The sequence below is a fragment of the Scyliorhinus torazame genome, chromosome 2, assembly GCF_047496885.1.
Source record: "Scyliorhinus torazame isolate Kashiwa2021f chromosome 2, sScyTor2.1, whole genome shotgun sequence".
NCBI classification, from domain to species: Eukaryota; Metazoa; Chordata; class Chondrichthyes; order Carcharhiniformes; family Scyliorhinidae; genus Scyliorhinus; species Scyliorhinus torazame.
The window spans coordinates 199771225-199797225 of record NC_092708.1 but is presented as its reverse complement, the minus strand read 5'-3'; the positions used below and the strand labels follow the sequence as shown (position 1 = coordinate 199797225).

The 26001-nt window shown below is 48.0% G+C and overlaps 1 protein-coding gene across 3 annotated transcripts in view; it reads left to right on the top strand.

Annotated features, from left to right (window-relative positions):
• usp40 (ubiquitin specific peptidase 40) overlaps positions 1–26001 on the top strand; it is a 199627-nt gene that overhangs the window by 109986 nt on the left and 63640 nt on the right. For all 3 annotated transcript variants that reach the window (XM_072482533.1, XM_072482540.1, XM_072482550.1), the window contains 5 exons: positions 9366–9450; positions 10709–10779; positions 15505–15851; positions 19364–19493; positions 22100–22157. In XM_072482533.1, coding sequence (XP_072338634.1) covers positions 9366–9450; positions 10709–10779; positions 15505–15851; positions 19364–19493; positions 22100–22157 — 691 coding nt within the window. The remainder of the gene's footprint in view (positions 1–9365; positions 9451–10708; positions 10780–15504; positions 15852–19363; positions 19494–22099; positions 22158–26001) is intronic.

Here is a 26001-nt window from a genome sequence, read left to right as displayed (position 1 = left end):
CCCCCGTGTGGGGAACTCCCATCCGCCTTGCGCCTGTCTTCCCGCCATAATCTTTCTGGCGCGGGAACATCCCTTTATCTGACCCGCCTCTTGTGGCGCAGCTCCCTTTCCTCTCCCCCCTCCCATTCCTCACTCTCCGCCTATGTCCCTTCTTTCCCCCCTCACCGGCGCCCACATTTCCTAGTGTCTCCCCCCATCCCAATTTACTTCTCTATTTACATCAACCATAACAATAACATTCCCTACAGTATCAGTCCCTCAGTTCCGATCCAATTTCTCATCTTTAATAAAGGTCCATGCTTCTTCCGCCGTATCGAAATAATGGTGTCTCTCCTGGTATGTGACCCATAGTCGTGCCGGCTGCAGCATCCCGAACTTCACCTTTTTGTGTTACACCTCCTTGGCTCGGTTAAACTCGCCCTCCTTCTCGCCACCTCCGCACTCCAATCCTGGTACACCCGTACCACTGCATTCTCCCATCTGCTACTCCGCACCTTTTTAGCCCATCTCAGGACCTCTTCTCTATCTTTAAGGCGGTGAAATCGCACGATTGTCGCCCTGGGTGGTTCTCCCGCTTTTGGTCTTCTCGCCGGGATCCGATGTGCCCACTCCACCTCCAAGGGGACCGCAGGGGCCTCAGCACCCATCAATGAGCTTAGCATCGTACTTACATAAGCTCCACAGTCCGCTCCTTCCACTCCCTCAGGGAGACCCAGTATCCGAAGGCTCTTCCTTCGCGCTCTGTTTTCTAGGGCCTCGATCCTTTCAATGCACTTTTTATGGAGTGCCTCGTGAGTCTGTGTTTTGACCGCCAGGCCCAGGATCTCGTCCTCATTATCCGTCACCTTCTGCTCCACCACACGGAGCTCTGTCTCCTGGGTCCTTTGTGCCTCCTTGAGCCCCTCAATTGCCTGTAGCATCGGGGTCAGCACCTCTCTCTTTAGTAGCTCCACACACCGTCTCAAAAATTCGTCTTGCTCGGGCCCCCATGTCGCCTGAGCTTTCTCCGCCGCCATCTTGTGTCTTCTCCCATTCTGTCCCTTTCGTCGACGATTCCTCGCGCTGCAGCCGCCGCCGCCGATATTTTCCTCCTTCGTTGGGGGGGGGACTCCCTACTCACTCACCCCACACCGGGTTGCGTCGCCCAAAAATTTCCCGTTGGGGCTCTTAAAAGAGCCCGAAGGTCCGTCGGAGCTGGAGCCGCCGAAACGTGCGGCTAGCAAGGCATCGCCGCAACCGGAAACCATTAATCAATAATTTATGAGCTAGTGGACTATGTTTTTTTTTTTTTGAAAATAGTTTATTGAGGCATATGTAATTTTAACAATTTTCAAGAGGAAAAAAGAACGAAACAAATAACACCCAACCAACCAACAACCAAACCCAGCCAACATGGCTTACATACACAGTTCCCTAATCCCCTTTCCCACTAACTATTTCCCACCTCAGCCATTTATCCACCTTTATCCCTCCCCCCTTTCTGCTCACACCTTAATTTTCCCCAAAGAAGTCGATAAATGGCTGCCACCTCCTGGCGAACCCGAGCATCGATCCTCTCAGGGCGAACTTGATTTTCTCAAGCCTGAGAAACCCAGCCATGTTGCCAACCCATACCCCCGATTTCGTAGGTTCCGAGTCCCTCTACGCCAATAAGTTCCGTCTTCGGCCAAAACATCAGCCTTACTCACCCCCTGGACTTCCGGGTTTTCCGACACACCAAACATCACCACCTCTGGACTCGGAGCCACCCGTGCCTTCAATACCATTGACATGACATTGGCAAATCCCTGCCAAAATCCTCGAAGTTTTGGATATGCCCAAAACATGATTTGCGGGCACTCCACATTCCTCCACTCCTTCAAAGAACCTGCTCATATGGGCCACAGTCATGTGCGTCCTGTGGACCACCTCGAATTGTATCAGGCTAAGCCTGGCACACAACGAGGATGCGTTGACTCTACTCAGGGCATCCTGCCACAACCCCGCCTCTAACTACCTGCCCAATTTTTCCTCCCACTTTCGCTTCACCTCCCACTTTTGCTTCACCTCCCCTATCGGGACCCCCTCCCATTCCATGAGTTCTTTATAAATTTCTGCGATTTTCCCCTCCTCCACTCCCATTTACAACACTACCGTATCCAGTATCTCCTGGGGCGGTAGGTGCGGAAGCATCGAGACCTGCCTCCGCACAAAGTCCCCCACCTGCAGGTATCGGAACCCATTTCCACCGGGCAGCTCAAACTCCTCCTCCAAATCTTCCAAGCACGCAAAGCTGCCGTCAATAAGCAGGTTCCCAAACTGCTCAATTACAGCCCTCTGCCACCTCCGAAACCACCCATCCAGCCCTCCCGGTGCAAACCGGTGATTATCACAAATAGGTGTCCATACCAACGCCCCATCCACTTCCATGTGCTTCCGCCACTGTCCCCACGCCATCAAGGCTGCCACTACCACCGGGCTTGTGAAGTACCGAGTCAGTGAGAACGGCAGAGGTGCCGTTACCAGTGCCACTAAACTTGTGCCCCTACATGAGGCTGCCTCCACCCGCTCCCACACTGACCCCTCCCCCACTACCCTTCCTAATCATTGTTATGTTCGCCGCCTTGTCGTAGGTCCTGAAATTCGGTAGAGCCAGCCCCTCGACCCAGCTCCAGCAGCACCTTCTTTACCCACGGGGTCTTACCCGCCCACACAAACCCAGAGATAACCGCATTCACCCTCTTATCATGACCCCTGCCAGTTCTTTGACGCTCTCATCGCCATCGCCAATGGCTCTATGGCCAAGGCAATCAACAGTGGGGAGAGTAGGCATCCCTGCCTCGTTCCCGCTGCAGCATAAAATAATCCAAGCTCACTCGGGTTGCCGCACGCCCGCCACCGGTGCCTGGTACAGCTACCGGACCCAGTCCACAAAACCCTGCCCAAACCCAAACCGCTCCAGGACCTTTTATGGAACTCCACTGGGCACCCGTCTGGCCCCGTGGCTTTGCCCTACTGCATCGCCTCCAGCCCCTCCACCACTTCAACCAGCCCAATTGGGGCCCCTAGGCCCTCCACCAGCTCTTCTTCCACTCTCGGAAACTCCAATCCCTCCAAAAAGCAGCTCAACCCTTCCACTATGGCTGGGGGTTCCGACTCATATAACCTGCTGTAAAAGTCCCAAAACACCCCGTTCACCTCCATCGGGTCCAAGATCGTATTCCCCCCTCTGTCTTTCACTTTTCCAATCACCCTCACTGCTTCCTTAGCTGGTGTGCTAGCACCCTACTAGCCTTCTCCCCATATTTGTACACTGCCCCTCTCGCCTTCCTTAACTGCCCCACCGCCTTCCCTGTAGATATCAACCCAAACTCCAACCGCAGCTTCTGCCACTCCTTCAACAACTCCGCCTTCGGGGCCTCCGAGTACCTCTTGTCTACCTGGAGAATCTCCTTCACTAACCTATCCATCTCTGCCCGCTTTGCCTTCTCCCTGTGTGCCTGTATCGATATAAACTCCCTGCTCACCACTGTCTTCAACGCCTCCCATACCATAGCTGCCGAAACCACCCCCGTATCGTTTATCTCCACATACATCTGAATGGCCTCCCTCACCCGCACACACACCTCCTCCTCCGCTAATAGCCCTACATCTAACCTCCAGTGCGGGCGTTGTGCCCCCCTTACTCACCCGTAAGTCCACCCAGTGTGGGGCATGATCCGACACTACTATTGGCGAGTACTCAACGTCCACCACTACCCCTGCCAACAACGTCCTATCCATGATGAAAAAGGTCAATTCTGGAGCGCACTTTGTGTCAACGGGGAATAACTGAGACTCTTTTGCCTCTCGGCCATCCAAACCTCCATGGACCCCCCCCCCCCCCCCCCCCCCCCCTCCCCCCCATGTGTACAAAAATCCCTTTAGTTCCTTTGCAGCCGCTGACACCCTCCCTGTCCTCGAACTCAACCGATCCAGCCTTGGCTCTACAACCGTATTAAAGTGTGTCTCCTCCCCCCCCCCCCCCCCTGTTCACCATCACCAACGACATCCCCCCCCATCAACTTCCCACTCACCATAACGCATCTGCCCCCCGAGTCCGCCACATACTTCCCACTTCAAACGCCACCCGCTTGTTAATCAGAATTGCCACCTTCCCCCCCTTGTTTTAGAGTCCAGTCCCGAATGGAATACCTGCCCTACCCATTCCTTCCTCAGCCTAGTCTGATGCACCACCCTCGGGTGCGTCTCCTATATCATTGCCATGTCCGCCTTTAAGCTTTTCAAATGTGCGGACACACGGGCCCTCTTGACCGGCCCATTCAACCCTCTCATATTCCATGTGATCAGCCTGATCGGGGAGAGGTTGCAAGCTCCTCCCGATCAACCATAACCCTTCCTAGGCCAGCCTCCAGCCCGCGTCCCGCTCCTCCTCAGGCCCGCCCTTGGGTACCCACTGTCATCGACCCTCACCATGTCACCTTTCAACAATCCCTCCCCTGTCAGCAGTCTTCTACCCTCCTCCCCCCACCCCCCATAACAAAATAACAATCCCACCCCCATCAACACACTAAACACCTGCTCAAACCCCACTGCGCTTCCGTGAGCTAGCCTGCCCAGCTAGCCTGGTAGCCACTGCCCATGGCACCTAGCACCCTACCCCCCACTGAATCCCCTCCCTCCCCACTCAATCATTCTCCCAGTGTAAATCCCCACCAAACACAAAGAAAAGAGCAACCCACCATCCTCCATCAAGAACGAAACAAACCCAAAACAGAGCAATGGCCTCAAGTACAGTGCAAAAGTGGTTCATACAAACCAGAAGAAAACCAAAATAGGAACATCTCCTCCAGAGTTCAATATCATCATTCTCCTGCAGTCCATTGTCTCTAACAAATTCCATCGCATTCTCTGGTGACCCAAAATAGAATTCAAGGCCTTCATATGTTACCCACAAATGGGCTGGGTATAAAATGATGAACTTCACCCCCTTCTTAAAGAGGGCCGTCTTCACCTTATTGAAGCTCGCCCTCTTTTTCGCCAGCTCGGTATCCAGGTCCTGATAGACACGCAGCTCGCTGCATTCCCAAGTACAGCTGATCCGTCGACCGCTGTGCAGGCAGGCTCGGACCCTGACCCTCCGTCATCTTCCCCTGTGTCGCAGGCTCCACACCAGCTTTCAACAATTGTTCTCTCCTTTTTCGACCACTTCTGGCCCACAAATCCACACACCGGTGGGATACTCTCTCCACCCCTCCTGCACCTTTAACTATCACTCAACTGCGCCGTTAGCCGGGGAAAAGGTCCAAAACTTCCACCACGAGCAGGAGCCACCAAATGTGCAACCACTCACACCGTGGCCGTCCCCGAAGTCGAGCTAGTGGACTGTTAAACAAATGATCATGGAGCAGACAAATAACTAGATTATTTTATGTATTGGATTACTTAGACTTAATTACTTCAGTTCTTGGCAATCCGCATTAAAGGTATTTCTCCAGGTCTTCATTGACTGGTCCTGTTGTTGTCTTCCAACTGGTGGTTTTACTCCACTGACCCTCTGGCAAGGTGTACGTCTGGGAAGCAATATATATGTCCTGCCAGCCGTAGACGTTTCTCTGTCATGATGTCCCACAGTTGCCTCTGACCATTTTTTGGTTGGTGATACTGCCTCTCCATGTGATGTCCAGGATCTTAACACAGGCACCCTGGTAAAAGACATCAAACTTTCATGTCACCATTGCTGCTCTTTTCCATGTCTTACTGGCATAAATTGTACTTTGCACTACTGTGGGCATTCAGAGTTGCAGCTACATAGTTGTGTTGACGGTATTTTATGCCAGACTGTTGAGCTGCTGGAGGATCGTTGCAGCTTTGCCGATTCTTGTGTGAACGTTGATCTCTACATTGCCATCCCTGGAAATGTTGTGTCCTAACCGGAGAAGTGGTCAACACCCTCAATGTTTTGTTGCATGATGGTGATGGAGAACCTTGTTGCCATTCCGTCATCACTGCCTTGGTCTTCTTTCAGCTGATGCGTAGATTAACCGTGGCACTGCTAGTCTCAGGACTGGTGGGCATGTCTTGGGGCCGGCATGATTCTTCGGACAGCATGTTATGTCGACCGTGACATCTAGGTCCATTAGCCGGTGGTGTTGCCACTGTGCTGAAGTCTGCACCTACTAACACCTTCCTTATTGCAAAATCAGTAACCAAGACTAAAAGGAATGGGAGAGTATGCAGCTTTGCTATACTCATGTGACGATGTTGGAAGGGCCATGATTGTCTTGATGCAACAGTTGGAGTTGTGTATAAGGCTTTGAAGATGTTAATGTACTGTTCCAGGATACCACACAGTCTTGCGATGTACCAAAGTGATTTCTGATCGATGTTATCGCAAATCATCTTGAAATCAATGAAGTTGATAACAAGTGATTTCTGATGCTTGACGTTCTGCTTTATGATGTTCCTGAGCATAAAGATCTACTCTGTGATCTGCCACCCAGGAAACTTGTCTGTACTTCATGAAGTGCACTGTCTACTCCAGTTTTCAGACTTTTGAGGAGCACTGTGCTTAAGGCCTAATAAGGCACTGACAGCAGTGTTATGCCCCTCCAGGTGTTGCAGTCACTGAGATTCCCCTTCTTTGGCAACTTGACGATCACACCTTGCCTCCAGTTATCTTCCACAGTCCCGATCTTGGTGAACAGATCAGAGAGCTCTGTTCTGACGGTGTTAGTGCCATGTTTTAATAGTTGTGCTGGTATCTTGTTAATCCCAGATGCTTCGGTGTTCTTCAGTCTCTTGATGGTTCTTTGGACCTCTGATCTGGCAACTCCTCCCAGTTGATGCTCAACTGTCAAAGTGCGATGTTGTCATAGAGTCATAGAATTTGCAGTGCAGAAGGAGGCCATTCGACCCATTGAGTCTGCACTGGCCCTTGGAAAGAGAACCCTACCCAAGCCCACACCTCCACCCTATCCCCGTAACCTAGTAGCCCCACCCCACTTTTTTTGTACACTAAGGGCAATTTAGCCCGGCCAATCCACCTAACCTGCACATCTTTGGACTGTGGGAGGAAACCGGAGCACCTGGAGGAAACCCACGCAGACACTGGGAGAACGTGCAGACTCCACACAGACAGTGACCCAAGCCAGGAATCGAACCTGGGATTGTGGAGCTGTGAAGCAACTGTGCTAACCACTGTGCAAACGTGCTGTCATTGAACTCGAATGTGGAACTGGAATTGGGCTGGTTGAGGAACTCCCAAAAGCTTTCCACCCACCTCGCCTCCTGCCCCCGCCTGTCAATACCATTCTGTCGTCCTTGCCCTTGATTGGTACAGTGGTGTACATCTTATACAAATCAGTTCTTGTATGATCCTTTACAGTGTCTTGGAGTCGTTCAGCGGTGGACGTTAAATTTAACTAAGGATACAGGGAGATGTTATGAAGGCCAGCAGGACGATTAATAGTCGGGTGAGACTCCAAAGATCAGTGGGGAGGTCAAGAGAGACCTCAAAGAATTTGTAGGCTTGAAGCATAGAGAGTAGGATAAACGCAGAAAATGAAGTACTGGGAAGGAAATAATCTATGTAAGGACCAGAGACAGAAGAGAATGGACGCCAAATTTTATGCCGAATGGGTGTGTAAAGCACTCTAAATCTGGAGTGAGGTAACTCTGAAAGGCTGTTTAGATTACATGAATGGTTGGAGAGCTTCACTGGTCCTTTGCAGAGTTGTTTAAGGTGGGAAACTACTATTTGAGGATGGTGGTGGTGGTGGTGGCGGGGGGGGGGGGGGGGGGGGGGGGGGGGGGCATGCCTGGATTGTGTTGGGCTGGAGTGCATTAAAGTGACTGCCATGGTTTAGACTAATTAATTTATTTAAACTCTCGGGACAGTCTGTGTGCACATCTCCCCTCTCGTCTTCCTTTCTTTCCTGCTCCCAATCTTCCCTCTTCTGTTTGTTTTCCTGTCTTCCTTCGCTCAATCCTTCTCTTCTCTTCCCTCCTTTCTCTCCTCTCGGTCCCATCCTCCTTACCATTTTCATCCCCTTGCCGCTCCTCCCATCATCTCTTTCATCTCCGTCTCCTTTTGTTTCCTTTCTTTTGATCTATCTCATTGCCAAAGATGAACCTGTTGTTCTTTTACAATTCAAAATCCTCTCTCCAACCACTACCAGATTTAGAAGAGCAAATTTAATAATTCTGCCTGTTTATCATGTTTGAGTTGGAGACAATATAACATTTTCATACAACCATCATTTTACAATTTACTGAAATCCTAGTGCCAGCACTGAAATGACATCTTCAACGAGGATGCACATGAATACAAAACATGCAATGTTATTTGTGCCTCAAATGGCTGTGGTGTTTGCCATCATTAATAGCACATTAGATTTCAAGTTGCATTTGTAGCTCAATTGACAATGAGTTCTTTTATTCTGACCAATATTTATCCTTTAACCAACATGGACTAAAATAGATTATTTGCGCATTATCATGACTTGTGGAGATTCCTGTTTGCAAATTAGCTGCTGAGTTTCCTGAATTGCACAGTATTATAGTGTTCAGGGTTGAAAGGATTAATGTGTGGGACTGGAGAAACAGTATCACCCACATGATAATGTAAGAGACACATGACCAAGAATTGAGGAAAAAATGCTCATGGCTTAGACTGAATAACACATATAGTCTTTGTACATCTGTAAATAGTTCATCCAATAAACCAGTTGCTGTTCAGACACATGTTTCAGCAATCATTGCTTAGCCGGTCATAGCCAACATACAGCACATTGCAACAACAACAGTACTTACTTTGGTTAGAAAATGCTTTGGGACATTCTGAGGTGTGAAAGATGTGAGATAAATACAAGTTCTCTTTTCACTTTCTGTTTTTTCTCTTTTAATTTTTGGCAGTTCTTGTGGGTTCTTGTGCTCAGTGGCAGCAAAACGGTGGTACAGAAAAGAGAATTGATTAGGGATAAGGAACCGCATTGCTCTTTGTTTAGCACAGGGCTAAATCGCTGGCTTTGAAAGCAGACCAAGGCAGGCCAGCAGCACGGTTCAATTCCCATAACAGCCTCCCCGAACAGGCGCTGGAATGTGGCGACTAGGGGCTTTTCACAGTAACTTCATTGAAGCCTACTTGTGACAATAAGCGATGTTCATTTTCATTTTCATTGTCTTCTGGTTTAAAAGTAGCATTGGCAGATGTTCTATTAAGCTAGGGAATGCTGCAGTGGACTGAGTCTTCCTCTTCGGAGGTTTAGCAGTACTAATTGTTATAAGTCGGTCTTGTCTAAAATCAGACCGATCTGTGTACTGTAGGCAATAATTAATATCACAAATATCTGTACATAACATAACTAAGACTTTCTCATTTGCAGCTGTTGGAATTCTGGAAGGGTGATATGGTGATCACCGTTGCCAAGCAATTGCCAGCTGGTCTTCATCTTTACGAGACCTTCAATGGTAAGGAATAATGGATGTAAGAGCAGTTTTGGGAGTTGTCTCTGCTGGCAGCTGCCTTTGGTGTTATCTGTAGGAAAACAAGGAAAAAGAAAGTAATTTTGAGCCTATGCAATCAGTCGGCCATGTATAATTCACCTTATCATGACCCTCCCAGATTTATTTAATATCCTTGGGTTATGCAAAAAAACCTTCCTATTTTAAGCAAGTGAGATGTGCGAATATTCATCCAATCCTAAAAATTTGCATTGCATTTAATAAGTGGTTGCTTTCTAAAGCATGGCAGTTCCATCGTTCCTTCATCACAGCGTTAACCATTTCATCATCTCTAGCTATATTTACTTTTACAGCCTTCAAACCATTCCTAGACAGACTTTTATTCAGTACGTATGGGTTGTAATTGCATAGTATTAATTTCTTCAGTTGAGACATGTTACCATTTCCACTTTCCTGTGAGCCAAAAATATCCTTTCTAATTCTGTGATTTTCAATGAAGCATGGCAGTAATGGCAGGATGCAAATAAAAGACCAATAAAACTCAGTTGCAAGGGTCCTGAATAGCTGTGGCATCTCATGGTGGAACCGGTAGCCACATCCGGCTTTTTTATTACACTGTAGTTTGGTGCTACTGTAGTTTATTAACTACTTAACATTTTATTCTGCACTCGTTATGACCAATTGAATGTAATTAGCTGGAGTCCACAAAGGTCATTGGCATAATTTTCCATTGAAGAGAGGCAATTTGTTAAGTAGCTTGTTCTTGGGGCACCACTCCATATCAAGCATGGGGAAAGACAAAGAGGCAGGCCTTCGTGAGCTACCACATCCAGGGCAGGGATTGAACCAATGTGTTGGGGTCATTCTGCCAACTAAATTAACTGACCCCCACACATTAAAATTGTGTGGCAAAAACTATTTTTGATGGTTGCCTTTATAATAGCACTGATGTGGCGATGCCGGCGTTGGACTCGGGTGAGCACAGTACGAAGTCTTACAACACCAGGTTAAAGTCCAACAGGTTTGTTTCGATGTCACTAGCTTTCGGAGCGCTGCTCCTTCCTCAGGTGAATGAAGAGGTATGTTCCAGAAACATATATATAGACAAATTCAAAGATGCCAAACAATGCACCGTTGTTTAGCACCGTTGATAAACACAGAATAAGTTCTGACGTTGTTGCCCTTATCACCATGTGGTGGTTAATAAGGATTAATTACATTCCTAGATAAGTACTGATTGCAGTTTCCTCCCTTCTCAACCCAGAGGACCACACCTCTTTGCACAGTCTAGGAATTACAGATGGAGCCAATCTCTTTGTATGGAACAGTAACCAGGTAATTAACAATTAATTTACTTGTGATTGGTATAATCTTTCCATTTTATATTTTGGTGATTTTTGTCTTGTGCTCACATGGGTGTGAGGGTTAATAGTGCTGGGGAAACACGTTTTCTATTTTGGGCATTTTGCTTTAGCATCAAGCACTGCTGGGTCAGGCACAGCGCAGTTATATGCTGAGTAAAGCTTTTTTTTCTCTGGCCTAGCAACATGCCTCCGTGAAGTATTTTGTGTTGCATTGACATTTTTCCAAGCCACTTATCCATTGGCCTCTGTCTGAGATTGTCAGTTTACTACTGAATTGAGGGGAAGGTTTCTCCTTTAGGTGAGATGGCTCTAACTCATTTCACAAGGAGCCTTTTAGACGGAGGCAACCTTCATTTTGTCAGTCTTGGCTGAGTTCTAAAAAAAATAGGTTTTAGTGGTCAAGAGAGTTTTTCATGTATGGAATGATCTGTCTGGACTGTATGCCGAACAATACTTTTCAGTTCTTTTCACTGTACCTTGGTAAACGTGAAAATAAATCCAAATTCAAAAGAGCAGCATCATTTCTCCATTTTTATGTGCATGAGAATCACTATTCACCCCAGTATATGCATCCTCCGTTGATGAGAATAAGTAGTTCTAGGTGCAGACATCTCCATTGCCATTCTGAGTTAGGAACAGAGAAACAGGATTAGGCTAATCAGCCTCTTGAGCCTGTTTAGCCATTTTTGAATTGAACCTTTAATTAACTCCCAGCCTAAACTGCTTTTTGGGCGTGAGACTTCCAGATTATTCCATGTGAAGAAGTGCTTCCCAACATCACCCTGAAAGGCCTAACTTTAATTTTAAGATCATGCTTCCTTGTTTTGAAATCTTCCAGCAGCAGAAATAGGATTTCCCTACCCAACCAATTCTTATGATGACTGTAAACTTCTCCATTAGATGTTTAGATCATAATCTATATGTAATAATGTTTATCCTTGAAGATTGTTTTAGTAATACTATTATTTTTCATTGTCTCTGGCCTTCTCTTTTCTCAAAATCATTTTATGTTCACCTTATTTGCATTTATGTACTCATTCTGTCTTTCCCTGTACATGCTCACTTCACTGTCATTCTGTACTTGTTTGCTTCTGTATCCTTTCCATGTACTCTTCCTCCTCTCATGCTTTAGTTGCCTTTCTGTTCATGGAATGTGAGCATCGCTGACAAGGCCAGCATTTGTTGCCCATCCCTAATTGCCCTTTGGAAGGTTGTAGTGAGCCACTTCTTGAGCCATAGTAATCCACGTGATGTAGATACACCCACAGTGCTATGAGGGAGTTCTAGGCATTTAACCCAGTGACGGTGAAGATACGGTGATATAATCTCTAGTCCAGATTGTGTATGACCTGGAGGGGAAACTGCAAATTATGGTATTCCTATGTGTCGGCTGTCCCTCTCTAGGCAGTAGAGTTTGTGGGTTTAAAAGGTGCTGTTGAAGGCACCTTGGCAAGTTGTTGCAGTGTATCTTGTAGATGGTACACACTGTTGCCACTATGTGCTGCTGGCGGACAAATTAATATTTAAGGTAGTTGAAGGGATGCCAATCAAGCTGCTGCTTTGTACTGGGCGGTGTTGAGTTATTGGAGCTCAACTGAACCAGCCACGTGGAGGATATACCACCATGCTCCTGACTTATGCCTTGTAGATGGTGGACAGGCTTTGGGGAATCAGGTGGTAAGTTACTCTATACCTTTATAACCACTGTACTTAATGGTTGGTCCAATAAAAACTCTGGTTAATAGCAATTCTCAGGGTGTGGTTACCTGTGCATGCTACATTGAGCCTTGGCTGAGTCACAACTTTCTCCAGCTCAACTTCAGAATGCCAAAACCCATTGTCTTCAATTCCTGCCACAAAGTTTGCTCCCCATGCCACTTAATCTGTTTTCCTTCCCTGGCTTATGCCTTAGACTTTGCCGTGTCATTCTATTCGATTCCATGCTTTGTTTCAGTCCCTATGTTCCCACCCACTTCAAAGGCTGCTTACTTCCAGTCTATAACATTGCCATTTCCACCCCTATCTCTGTCATCTTGCACCTAAAACTCTTGTGCATGCTATTGCAACTGTACGTTTTACCTGCTTTGTAACGAGTGCCCATAAACCCCCAATTTGTGAAAGTCATGTAGATATCCTATCCTAGCATTTCACACTTAGTTGTCACCAATCTTTGCTCCCTGTCCGCCAACATATTCAATTTAAAATCACAAAATCACAGAATTGTTACGATGCAGAAGGAGGCTATTTGGCCCATCGCATCTGCACTGGCTCTCCAAATGAGCCTCATGGCTAAATGCCATTCTCCTACCTTTTCCCCATACCCCTGCCCATTATTTCTATTCAAGTAATAATCTAATGCCCTCACGAATGCCTCGATTGAACCTGCCTTCACCACACTTCTAGGCAATGCATTCCAGACCTGAACCACTCGGATATGAAAATGTTTTTTCTCACATTGCATTTGCTTCTTTTGTAAATCACTTTCAATCTGTGCCCTTTCGTCCTTGATTCCTTTTGCAAGCAGGAATAGTTTCTCCATATCTATTATGTCCAGCCCCCTCATGATTTTGAACATCTCTATCAAATCTCCCCTTAGCCTTTGCTTTTCCAAGGAGAACAGTCCCAACCTCTCTCATCTATCCTCATAACTGAAGTTTCTCATCCCTGGAACCATTCTTGTAAACCTATTCTGCCCTGTCTGCAATGTGCTCACATCCTTCCAGAACTGTATATGATATTCCAGCTTAGGTCTAACTAGCATCTTATATAGGTTCAGCATAACTGCCTTGTTCCTGTACTCTATGCCCCTATTAATAAAGCCCAGAATACTGTATGCTTTATTAATTGCCCTCTCCACCTGCCCCACTACTTTTAATGACCAATGCACATATACATCCCGGTCCCTCGGCTCCTGCATTCCTTTAAGAATTTTACCCTTTATTTTATATTGTCTCCATGTTCTTCCTACCAAAATGCATCGCCTCACACTTCTCCGCATTGGACTTCATCTGCCACCTTTCGACCACTCTGCCAACTCATCTATTTCCATTTGAAGTTCTACACTGTCCTCACAGTTTACAATACTTCCAGGTTTTGAATCATCTGGAAACTTTGAAATTGTCCCCTTGCACACCAAGAGGTATATCATTTCTATACATACTGGGAAAAGCAAGGGTCCCTGGGGAACACCATTACAAACCTTCTTCCAGCCCGAAAAATACCCACTTACCATTACTCTCTGCTTCTCATTATTCAGCTAACTTTATATCCATGTTGCTACTGTCCCTTTTGTTCCATGAGTTTAACTTTTCCCACAAGTCTACTGTGCTGCACTGTATAGAATACCTTCTGAAAGTCTTTGTACCACATCAATGGTATTTCCTTCATCGACCCTTTCTGTTACCTCCTCAACAAACTCCAGCAAGTTAGTTAAACGCAATTTCCCCTTTAGAAACCCATGCTGGCTCTCCCTAATCAACCCACGGTTTTCCATGTGACTACTAATTCTATCCCGAATAATTGTTTCTAGAAGTTTGTACATTACTGATGTTAAACTGACTGACCTGTATTGCTGGGGCTATCCTTCCAACATTTTTTAAACAACTGTATAACATTTGCAGTTCTCCAGTCCTCTGGCACCTCCCCTGAGTCTAGAGAAGACTGGAAGATTATGGCCAGCGCCCCTGCAGTTTCCATTCTCACTTCCTTCAATACCTTTGGATGTATCTCATCTGGTCTTGAAGCCTTGTCAACTTTCAATACCGCCAGCCGATTCAACACTTCCTCCTCATCTATTCTGAAGCCTTCTAGGGACAGAATTTCCTGATCTGTCAACATGGCCTGGGTAGCATCTACTTCCTTGGTAAAGACGGATTCAAAATATTCATTTAATACATAGTCTCCCTATCCCCTGTCATCATGTGTAAAAACCTTCAAGGGCACCTCCTACCATATCTCTGCATCTCTTCCAACTTTATTTCTTTCCTTCCTCTACCCAGATTGTCATTTCTTGCACACCCATTGCTTTACCCTAGCATTGGTCCTGCATCCTCTACCCCACCTCAAAGTCCCTCTCTGTAAGATTCTTCTCTAAAATTTAGCACCTCCTTTTCCACCATTTAGTAAGCGCCTGTGCCATTACCTCCCCCAGAAAACATGAGCAGACTTTCATCTCTTGGCTTAGTTTTTTCCTGGAACAGATCACCGGCCTGTCATTAGAGGAATATCTTTTGAATGGCGCATTTGTATCAAGCATAGCTGACCAGGAATCTCTGTCACTCTTATCACCTTCCATTGGCGTGTGGGAAGGATTTTGCAGGTTAATACTCAGTCTGTTGGCTGCATTATGAACGCATCTTCCTTGTCCATCAAGTCTTGGGGTGGGACTTAAACCTGGAACTTCTGGCTCAGAAGTGGTGCGCTACCCACTGCACCACAGGACCCCTGCTAGACTTGTATCTGTGCACATTTATGCATGTAATAAGCCCAGCATATCCATCAACAAATCAAGTAATACTTCCTGCTACATTTTGTCGCAGTGCATATGTCCATTGCTACTTTCTGTCATGCTTTTCTGCTCATCTGTTCATTTTATTCTTCCTTGGTTAAGTTCGCCAACTTAATGGTTCTGTTGTCTGCTTACCTCTGAGATGATGTTTTTCTGTGCAGTCACTTACATCTGCTGTTCTGTTGGCAGGTTTGTGGAATGGAGGTGCAAGCAGGTGAGGACTTTGCGCCCATGCTTCTTAAAGTATTATGTCCCACAATGAATAGCAAATTAGAAACCGCGATGGTGCAGTTCACCGAGACGCAGAGGGTGTTCGCTCGGAACACATTGTTGGCTTCTGTACGAGAAGCTCTCACCCTGTCAACAGGGATTTCTCCAGAGGAACTGACTGTTTATTACAAAAAGAACTTGGGAAATAAAGGGTCCACGACTTGGGTTGAATATGATGCTGAAGATATGCACAAGAGCCTTGCAGATTTAAGGCTGAAAGATGGTGACTCTGTATTAGCAACAGACCAGAAGTGTTATAGCCTGAGGTGAGAGATCATTTTATTGTTGTTCATTGACTACCTCACTTCTGCTTAAGAACATCATTGTTGTCAGATCTATTTCTATTCCACTTTGCATTTTTTTTTGGATATATGAGAATGCTAAGTTATGATCAGTTCCTAGTATTGTTCTCTCTAATTTTTCTTTCTTGTGCTCAGCCTATTTGTTGCCTGTGATTCATTCCTAATTTCAGCGCACTTAGAAAACTTAGAGTGAACATTAGTTCCCGGTTGGTGTGAAGCCATTGTGCAGAGCTACACACTATGGGTGGTATTCTCCGTCGACCAACGCCGGAATGAGGAAACGCGATTGGGCGGAGAATCTGTTTTGACTCCAAAATCGTGGGGGCCGGTGGTTTCATGCCAGATCACAGTTCTTCGGTGCCTCAGCAGCGGCGTCAATGCATTCCACTCTGCATGTACAGTAAACGCTGTTAGCATATCATTAGCAGGCCTGACCCGGTATTTTCCGGGGCCTCTGCAATTCTCTGTCTCAACTTGGGGAGAATTCCTGAAGACGAGGTTAATTTGTGCTTTTAAAAATCGGGAGTTGGGCACTGATGGGCCGATGAGGGAGAGGGAGGAGGTCGGACATGGAGAGGCGTGACCGTGGGCTTCCGGGGATGTGAGGGGGGGGGGCATGGGGCCGGTTGACACCCCCCCCCCCCCCCCCAACGGTATACTGGGGCGGTGTCCGGGCATGGACCGCCATTGCCGCAGCCTGCAAGACAGCCATCTTGCAGACCACCTCACTGAGCACCCACCTGAGCTCCTGGTTCTGCAGAATGACACCATTCGTGTGGATGCCCCCACCAACACAGCACCACAGCCCCCCCCACCTACCCAAACGGGCCACCATCTGCAAGCGGGGCATAATGCAGCCTGCCCAAGGGTGACGCCCACAGTAGCCCAGACGGGGGCTGCTGTGCGTACCTCGGGCAAGGACAGCACCAGCCGATGGTACCTCCAGCACCAGAGACGGGTGTGAGTGCCAGAGAGCCCACGGTTCCAGACACTGACGGGGCAGGGGTGCGGGGACTGTGGGGAGGGGTGGGGGTGGGGGGTTGCATCATGGGGATATAGAGTTGGCAGTGCCAACCGGAGCTACCGTGTAGCCCGTTGGACCATAGTACGCACCATGTTACATGTCAGCCATTCACCCCCTGCATTTAGTGGATATTGGAAGACAATGGTGGCCTCCCTCCTAGTCGCCGCAGCCCTGGCGGATGCACTGCGGCTGTACGAGCTGGTGCTGCTCGAGGAGGAACAGGAGTCAGCCAGTGAGGATGGAGAGCCGGCCGCCTAACAGTCCGAGGAGGAGGAGGAGGTGCAAAGGAGGTGCTGCATGAGGCCTCGTATGTATCTGCAGCACCTGTTAATCGAGGACTTGCCGGACCGGGCAAGCCGTCGAAGACTCCGGCTGAGCAGGGGGACAGTGCGGCATGTCTGCTAGATCATGGTGCACCTGGCACCGCGGGGGAATGGGGTAGGACACCCGCTCCCAGTGTCCGTCAGGTCACCCTGCAATTTTACGTCACGGGGTTCTAACAGGTGCTGAATGGGGACCTGTCTGGTCAGAGAGCTTGGTGCGCAGGTGCATCTGCACCGTCACGGAGGCCCTATATGCCCAGCTCGCACAATACATTCATTTCAATGTGGACCAAGCCCATCAGGGCGCGCTGGCAGTGGGGTTCGCCACCATCGCCGAGATGCATGTCGCCCTGCAAGCACCACTCGATGAACGTGCAGCTGGTGTGTGACCATCAGATGCACATCATGCACGTCTGAGCCTGATACCTGGGCAGTGTGCACGTCACCTTCATCCTGGCACACTCGACGGTTCCTGGCCTCTTTGAGGCGCATTCCCGGCTGGAGTTGGCTCCTGGGACACCGGGGTTATCTGCTACGGTGGTGGCTGATGACGCCTGCCTGGAGGCCACAAACTGACAGGGAGACTACACCAACACCCATGCAGTGACCAGGAGCATGATCAAACGGTGCTTCGGCATCCTGAAAACACGGTTCAAGTGCCTGGACCACTCTGGAGGGTCCCTCCAGTATAGGACTGGGAGGATCGCCAGCATCATGGTGGCCTGCTGCGTACTACACAACATTGCACAGCAGAGGGACAACGTGCTGGAGGAGGAAGATGGAAGCTAGGCCTCATCCGACGAGGAGGATGCAAGGGAGGGCGAGGATGGGCAGGTCATGGGGCCCGGGCAGGCCCGGGTGGCGCACAACGTCAGTGCCAAGGCCAAAGCGCACAGGATGTTTTGATTGCGGGGGGTGGGGGGGGGGGGGGGGGTTGAAGATGGGCCACCTACCTCCACACAGGTGTCTAGCAGGGTCTCAAGTTCAGCATCCCTCAAACAGGGTGCCGCTCTCCTCGCTGCCACCTTGTTGGGTGGGATGGTGTGTGGGGGGAGTGAAGTGTGTATATGTGGCTGCAACTTGTCAGCCTCCTGAGAGTCAATCGCGAACCCAGCGAATCCCACACCGTTTCTCATTGGAACCGATTGTGTTCCATGTGGTGCCGGTGCTAGCCTCTTACAAGTTGTTGAATCAGTCCAGGTGCGGCACCAGTCTTCTGTTGTTGAACTCCGTGAATCCTGCCCCGGCATCAACACTTAGTTTTAAGAACGAAGAATTCCCCATATGTTTCCGTTGTTGCCACTGTCCCTTTTGCTGGAAGTTGAGGATTCAGTTCTCACAACAGAACTTTTGGATGAGGGAAAAAACAACTTCCCATGTCGTTTAATCTCCAATGGGAAGATGGTAGGCTTGATATTTGGGTTAAATAGTCAAAAGGAAAATTTTGTCGGGCTATGGGGAAAGAGAAAGAGCTCATTTGAAACCTCTTTCAAATCCAGTACAGGTATACAGGACAGAATGGTCACCTTCTGTACAGTAGATCTATATCTGATCTAATCGCTTTTAACTGCTAACTTGGCTGTCCCACCCAGATAGATTGTAGATTGCCCAGGTGGCACATGTAAGAAATATAAATGCCATACTGGTTCAATAAAAGCTGATTGTTTGCGATTGGGTTTAACATGCACTGTTTGAACAGAATAGAGCAAGTTATGCTATATTTAAGTTTGGTGTTCTTGCTACTGAATACTAATGCCTTTTATATTAAAAAAAAAGTACAAAATATTTAGCTTTTCAGCACTCCTGCATCTCAGCATAAAAAGGATTGCAAAGGGCAATACCAATGCATGATGAATGATTTCAGCCTCTGTTATACAACAGGCTGCACTGTACTTTACGGGATGCAGATGGTAGCCAAACTTGAAAGGAGTAAAATATTCAGTGTTATTCAAAAGTGTACAAAAAATATGCTGCTTCAGGTATCTCGGCAGTTGGATAAATTTGTACTTTCATCAAATTGTAATCAGTATGCAAATAAAACCGAACAAATGCAGCCGATTCTCTCTTGGTGTGTATATAAAAATAAGTCTAAACGTGTTTTAATAGTCCTTTTTATTGCCTTCATATAGTGTCCTCTCTTCCAATGGTATGCCATTAACTATAGCCGACCGCAGCTGGCTGCAGGTTAGGAATTACTGTGGTGAGAAATTGGCACCGACTGCAGGAGCGACAGTGACAATTCCGGTCACCATGGAGACGGTATGTAGCATTCTGTGAGCCTGTTGGCGCTGCTTACATTGAGCACTATAAATGTCAATGAGAACTTTTAAAAACTACCTCAAGAAATGTGTACTGCACACCAACATAAAATCACAGCAGTTAGAGCTAGGAAAATAAATGGTGCTGTTGGCTCCACAGAGGACGAACTATTTGGGATTGCCGCCATGAGAACAGCGTCTGATTTTTAAAAAATGATCAATTCTTGTCGTAATTAGGATCAGCATTTATTCCTCGCCCCATGTCACCCGAGAAAGTGGAGTGGGGCTGCCTTCTTGAACCACTGTGCAGTCCATGTGGTGAAGCTTCTCCCGCTTTGCAGATAGGTATGGTATTCCAGAAATCTTTCTTTCAGGAATATTTTTATTAAAGGTTTTCAATTTTGCATTTTATCACAAGATGCAACAATTCCCCAAAATCTAGTACAGTACAGAGTAATCATTATTCCACATATACATACAGAAATAACCAGCAAATACTCTTAGATAAATGGTTCAAGGTATCAGTCATTGCAGTCGCTGCCTCCTTTTGTATGGATAATGAAAGGATACCAGAAAGAATGGTGAATCTCAGTATAACAGGATAATGTCATGAGCACTGAGCACATGGCACCATAGTGCACACCCTCCTCCACAGAACAATAAAAACAGCTACACAATATATGGGATCCCTTATCGGGTAAAATACAACCAACTGGGACCTAACACAGCCCAAGTCCTCCAAGCAATGAAAGGACATCCACAAAAAGGCGAGCAACTGGATATGCCATCAGCATAAGACATAGCTTGGCAGTGCACACTCTCGCATACAGGAGTCAGTAGGCCAAGGATTCGTACACCCTGGCAAGACTCAACACAACAGACCTCACTCCTCCAGCCAAATCAGAGGAGAAATCCAATTCTCCTCCCGACAAAATAAGCGAAAACCTCCAGAATTAATTATAAACAAATGAGCTTGTATCAGCATCTCACCGACCCAGATAAAGAAAGGAAACCCCAAAGAGAGGAGAACGTCAGGATTAGCCAATAGACGTCAGACATGGTCTGGCAATGTACACTTTCACAAAGAGGATACCAGGAACAGAACAGCATAACCCCAGGGGAGCCTGTCCCACGAGGACAGTCTGGAAGTCCATATGTATGACCACTTGGAGGAGGGCGACCTACTCCTCCATCCAGCCTAACCCCAAACCGAAGAAAGATTCTAACAACGCTGAATCACAGCACTCAGACTAGCACTCATGCCCCACAGCCAACAGGATACTACCTCCCCAGAGGAACCAAATGTCACAAAGGAGAATAGTCCAGAAACCCCAAAAGGGGACACCTTCTCCCGTCTGACCTGGATAATACAGTTACTACTGTCTTAACCTACTCAACTGAGCTAAACTAGGCCTATACATTGAATAGAACAAACTACCCTATCTCATTCAGAAGATATTTATTTCCTGAGCGAGTAGTGAGAATTGGAACTCAGTACAAAAGGAAATAGTTGAAGCCGTTAGTTTAGACACATTTAAGGGGAAGCTAAATAAGCTTGTCAAAGAAAAGGAATAGGGTTATGCTGATGGTTAGATGAGCAATGAGAAGATGTAGTTTAAGTGGAGCATCAGTGCTGATTGGGACAAATGTCCTAAATATTCTAGACAATAAGATTTAACTTCCACTCTGTTCCCATCCCTAGTAGTCAGCTCTGATTAATGTTAACTTTGTGTACCTGGTTCACCAATTTGTTGCTGTTAGCTGAGCTCCTTCAAATGCTGCTCACTGGAGTCTTTCCCCCCCACTACCTGGACAGAAACTTCCCAAAATTGCTCAGGCGAGTAAACCAGAGTGAAGCTCGTAGGCTTCACAGCCGACTTTTCTCACCATACTGAACAACACTCTTGTGCATTTTAAAAGGTGGCAGCAAGGCTGGGAATCCCGAGAAGAGGCGCCTCAAACTCCCAACTTAAATAAATGCCACCCCCCCCCCCCCCCCCCAAATCCCTCCACCACAACACCAACACCGGGCACCCTCCCCATCCCCACAGCACAAATTCAACAAGGAAGCATGCCCCACCTCTAGCCACAATGGCAGCATCACAGCATCTACTATGTACGTACTGTGTATGGTCCCTCGGTCGAATATTTTTCATTGTACTTCGGCACATGTGACAATAAATCAAAATCAAATCTTAACCCCCCCAAAGTACGTTATTCACATCCAAATAGCATATTTGCTTTGCTTAAACTATGACTTATTGCAAAGTTACTATTATATTTAAATTTCCTGTCAAACTGGTATACAAGTAATACCTATATCAACAAACCCTGTAAAATGAAATGTAAGTATGCAGTTTCTGAATGAAATGTAATGGCACAAAGGTAACCTCTCTATCTCTGCTTTAAAATTCTCCTTTAAACCTGCCTCTTTGATCAAATGTTTGGCCATCTGTCCTGATATGACTTTATGTGACTTAGTGTCCCATGTTGCCTGATAACCATGAAGCACCTTAGGATGTTTCACTGTGTTGAAGGTGCGAGGGAAATGCAAATTGTTTATTGTGATTCTTTGTTAAAGGTAGCATGACCTTTTTTTTGTTCCAGTTGATTTTGGAAATCAAAGCTAATGCCATTGAAAAACTGAAGTTGAAAGATGAACAAGGTAAATAAAGTAAACCTTAGTTTATTATGGCAATTTTCTTATCATCCCTGACCCTGAGATAACTTGTCAGCTAGTCTTGGATGATAGGAACTGAATCTTATTTGTATCAAACAACGAGTGCAGCTGGATTTGCTCATGTCCAAGCAGCCAAAGAATTTTTAACAATGCAGTTTGATACCACAGAAAGGAACCAAGGTGTTGAATAAATGTAATTCTACTGCCAGGTGTCACAAGTACTGCATTACTGGCTAGTTGATCTCCCTAAACATTGCTCATGGGTAAAAATGTTCTCTTCCTAAAGATACCTTGGGACCGACGTATTTGAATGCTTCAATCTGTTAACTGTACATAAATCAGAACCATCCAGTCTGATTCTGCCTTCCCTGGCATCTGCATGCTTTTACCTTCAATAGGTAGTGATTGCATAATCTTAGGGGTATTGCTTAAATCACTATGATAGCCTGCTCAACCGCATTATCTTATCATGGTCGCATTGCTGTTTGTAGGACTTTTGTGAGGGCACGAAGAATTCAGCATGAGTTTGCAGAGTCAAAAGAAAATAAATTTATTAGCAATTTGATATATATATACAGCAGCGGTACACCCCCCCCCTCCCCCCCCCCCCCCCGGTTGGAGGAGCTCACCCTCCACCTGAATAGCTCGTGCTCTGAGGTGAAGGAGGAGGATCTGTCTCTGAGCCCTTGCTGCTTCTGGCTGTAACCTTGCTTCTGGACTTGGTGTGCTATTTTATATGCTGGTTGCCTTTTCTGGACTTTGAAGCCTGGACTACGGCAAGGGGTGCTATGACCAGTTGAATGGTGGGAATGGGGAGCCTGTTGCTGCTGCCAGTTGCTTGCAGGTCAGAGAGAGGAGAATGCTTGCCTGCAGTTGCCACGCCTGGGACTCGTACTTGTCACTGGCTGCCTTTCTGCTTATTAGCTTGGAGTGGAGCGTCTTGGTTGGCCTGCTGCCGGGTTGAAAGTGAAGTGGAATGGACTTGCTGTTGCAGTTTTAGACTGGATGTTGCCTGGATGCTGGGACTGTGAGAGCAGTAGGGCGGTGGCCCAATTGACTGTGTACTGCTTGTCCTGATGTTGGTTGTGTTTTATTGTTGGGGGAGTGTATGGTTATTATTGGATTTTTGTTGTGTATTATTTTGGGCTTAGCGCTGGGTGCTCACCAGTTGCAGCCTTCCTGCTTCTGTGCACTGGGGGTTGAGGGTTTAATCCTGGTGCTAGTGATGGGGAGGGGTATTCTCTCTCCCTCCTCAACCGTGCGCTGCCTGTCCCTTTCCGGTGAACAGAGCTGCTTGCAGGCGTCTCTTAACCGACGTGGGGTTTCGCTGGAGCCGGGGGGAGAGTGGGGGTGGGGAGCGTGCACTGGTTTGAGTGCTGTCAGCTTTGACTTGAATTTAATTGTTTGTTAGATTTCTTGTGCACGGTAGCATTGTGGATAGCACAATTGCTTCACAGCTCCAGAGTCCCAGGTTTGATTCTGGTTTGGGTCACTGTCTGTGCGGAGTCTGCACATCCTCCCTGTGTGTGCGTAGGTTTCCTCCGGGTGCTCCGGTTTCCTCCCCCAGTCCAAAGATGTGCAGGTTAGGTAGATTGGCCATGATAAATTGCCCTTAGTATCCAAAATTGCCCTTAGTATTGTAGCGCACAATGACTTACACAAGACGAGAAGCGATGAAGTCTATCTAGGCTTTATTAAGCGAGACTTGTTTCCCAGCAGCTCAGTAACAGAATGAGGCTGCGGGAAGAACTCAAGCCCTTATACTCCGCCTTCAGGGCGGAGCCAGAAGTCGGCAGATCCAACCAGGACCCGGGACCTGTCAGCCAATAGCCTCTCGGCTTCACAAGTACCATATTACCCCTAATGCATACCACCACATTCACCCCTTGTTAAAAAGGAACCTGGCGGGGTGGTGGTTCGCATGGTGGTAGGGGTTTACAAGGCTGGCCCTGGAACAAATTTCGGACTGTGGCTATACATATTTAGCCTAACATTTAGCTATGTACAAGTTTGTCAGAACTATTTACAATAAGGAAAAACATTTTCTTTTACAACACAATTCTTGCTTTCTTGGTGTCACGCAGATTCCACGAGTTGAGCGGGCGGTCTGGTCTTCCTCGTTGATCGCCTCAGCCCCGGTGGTGGTGCAGGTGCTGGCTCGGGCGCTGTCGTCTCCGGGAGCGTTGCGCAGTTTGTTCCTGTTTTACTCCTGGGCGGGCACGGGAGGAGGACCGATCCCCCCCGGGAAGGGGGCGGTCGTGGGGTGCGCCGGTGGCAGGGAGGGGGTGATCGGTGTTGTGGGTGTGTGTGTGTTGCCGGCGGGCGCCAGGTCCCGCAGGGAGACCGTGTACTGTCAGCCGTCGGGGTACGCCACATAGGCGTACTGCGGGTTCGCGTGGAGAAGGTGAACCCTCTTAACCAACGGGTCCGATTTGTGCGCCCGCACATGTTTCCGGAGCAAGATGGGTCCTGGGGCTGCCAGCCAGGTCGGCAGCGACGTTCCGGAGGAGGACGTCCTAGGGAAGGCAAGGAGGCGCTCGTGAGGCGTTTGGTTAGTGGTGGTACACAGCAGCGACCGGATGGAGTGGAGAGCATCCGGGAGGACTTCTTGCCACCGGGAAACTGGGAGATCTCTGGACCGTAGGGTCAGTAGGACGGTCTTCCAGACCGTGCCGTTCTCCCTCTCTACCTGCCCGTTCCCCCGGGGGTTGTAGCTGGTCGTCCTGCTTGAGGCAATGCCCTTGCTGAGCAGGAGCTGACGCAGCTCGTCACTCATGAAGGAGGACCCCCTGTCGCTATGGATGTATGCGGGGAAGCCGAACAGTGTAAAGATGGTGCCCAGGGCTTTAATGACCGTGACCGCTGTCATGTCGGGGCAGGGAATGGCGAAGGGGAAACGGGAGTACTCGTCCATCACGTTCAGGAAGTATGCGTTGTGGTCGGTGGAGGGGTGGGGCCCTTTGAAATCCAAACTGAGGCGTTCAAAGGGGCGGGAAGCCTTGATCAGGTGCGCTCTATCCGGCCGGAAAAAGTGCGGTTTGCACTCTGCGCAGATGTGGCAGTTCCTGGTGACTGTACGGACCTCCTCCACAGAGTAGGGGAGGTTGCGGGACTTTGCGAAATGGTAGAATCGAGTGACCCCTGGGTGCAGAGGTCCTCGTGGAGGGCTTGGAAGCGGTCTATTTGTGCGTTGGCACATGTGCCGCGGGATAGGGCATCGAACGGCTCATTCAGATTTCCGGGACGATACAAGATCTCATAGTTATAGGTGGAGAGCTCGATCCTCCACCTTAAGATCTTGTCATTCTTAATTTTGCCCCGCTGTGCATTATCGAACATAAAAGCTGGTCGGTGAGGAGAGTGAATCTCCTGCCGACCAGGTAATGCCTCCAATGTTGCACAGCTTCCACTATGGCTTGGGCTTCCTTTTCCACTGAGGAGTGGTGGATTTCTGAGGCGTGGAGGGTCCGGGAGAAAAAAGCCACGGGTCTGCCCGCTTGGTTATGGGTGGCCGCCAGAGCTACATCGGATGCGTCGCTCTCGACCTGGAAGGGGAGGGACTCGTCGATGGCGCGCATCGTGGCCTTTGCGATATCCGCTTCAATGCGGCTGAAGGCCTGGCGGGCCTCTGTCGACAGGGGGAAGGTAGTGGGCTGTATTAGCGGGGGGGCCTTGTCTGCGTACTGGGGGACCCACTGGGCGTAATATGAAAAGAAGCCCAGGCAACATTTCAGGGCTTTGGAGCAGTGGGGGAGGGGAAATTCCATAAGCGGGCGCATGCGTTCGGGGTCGGGGCCTATCACTCCATTGCGCACTACGTATCCCAGGA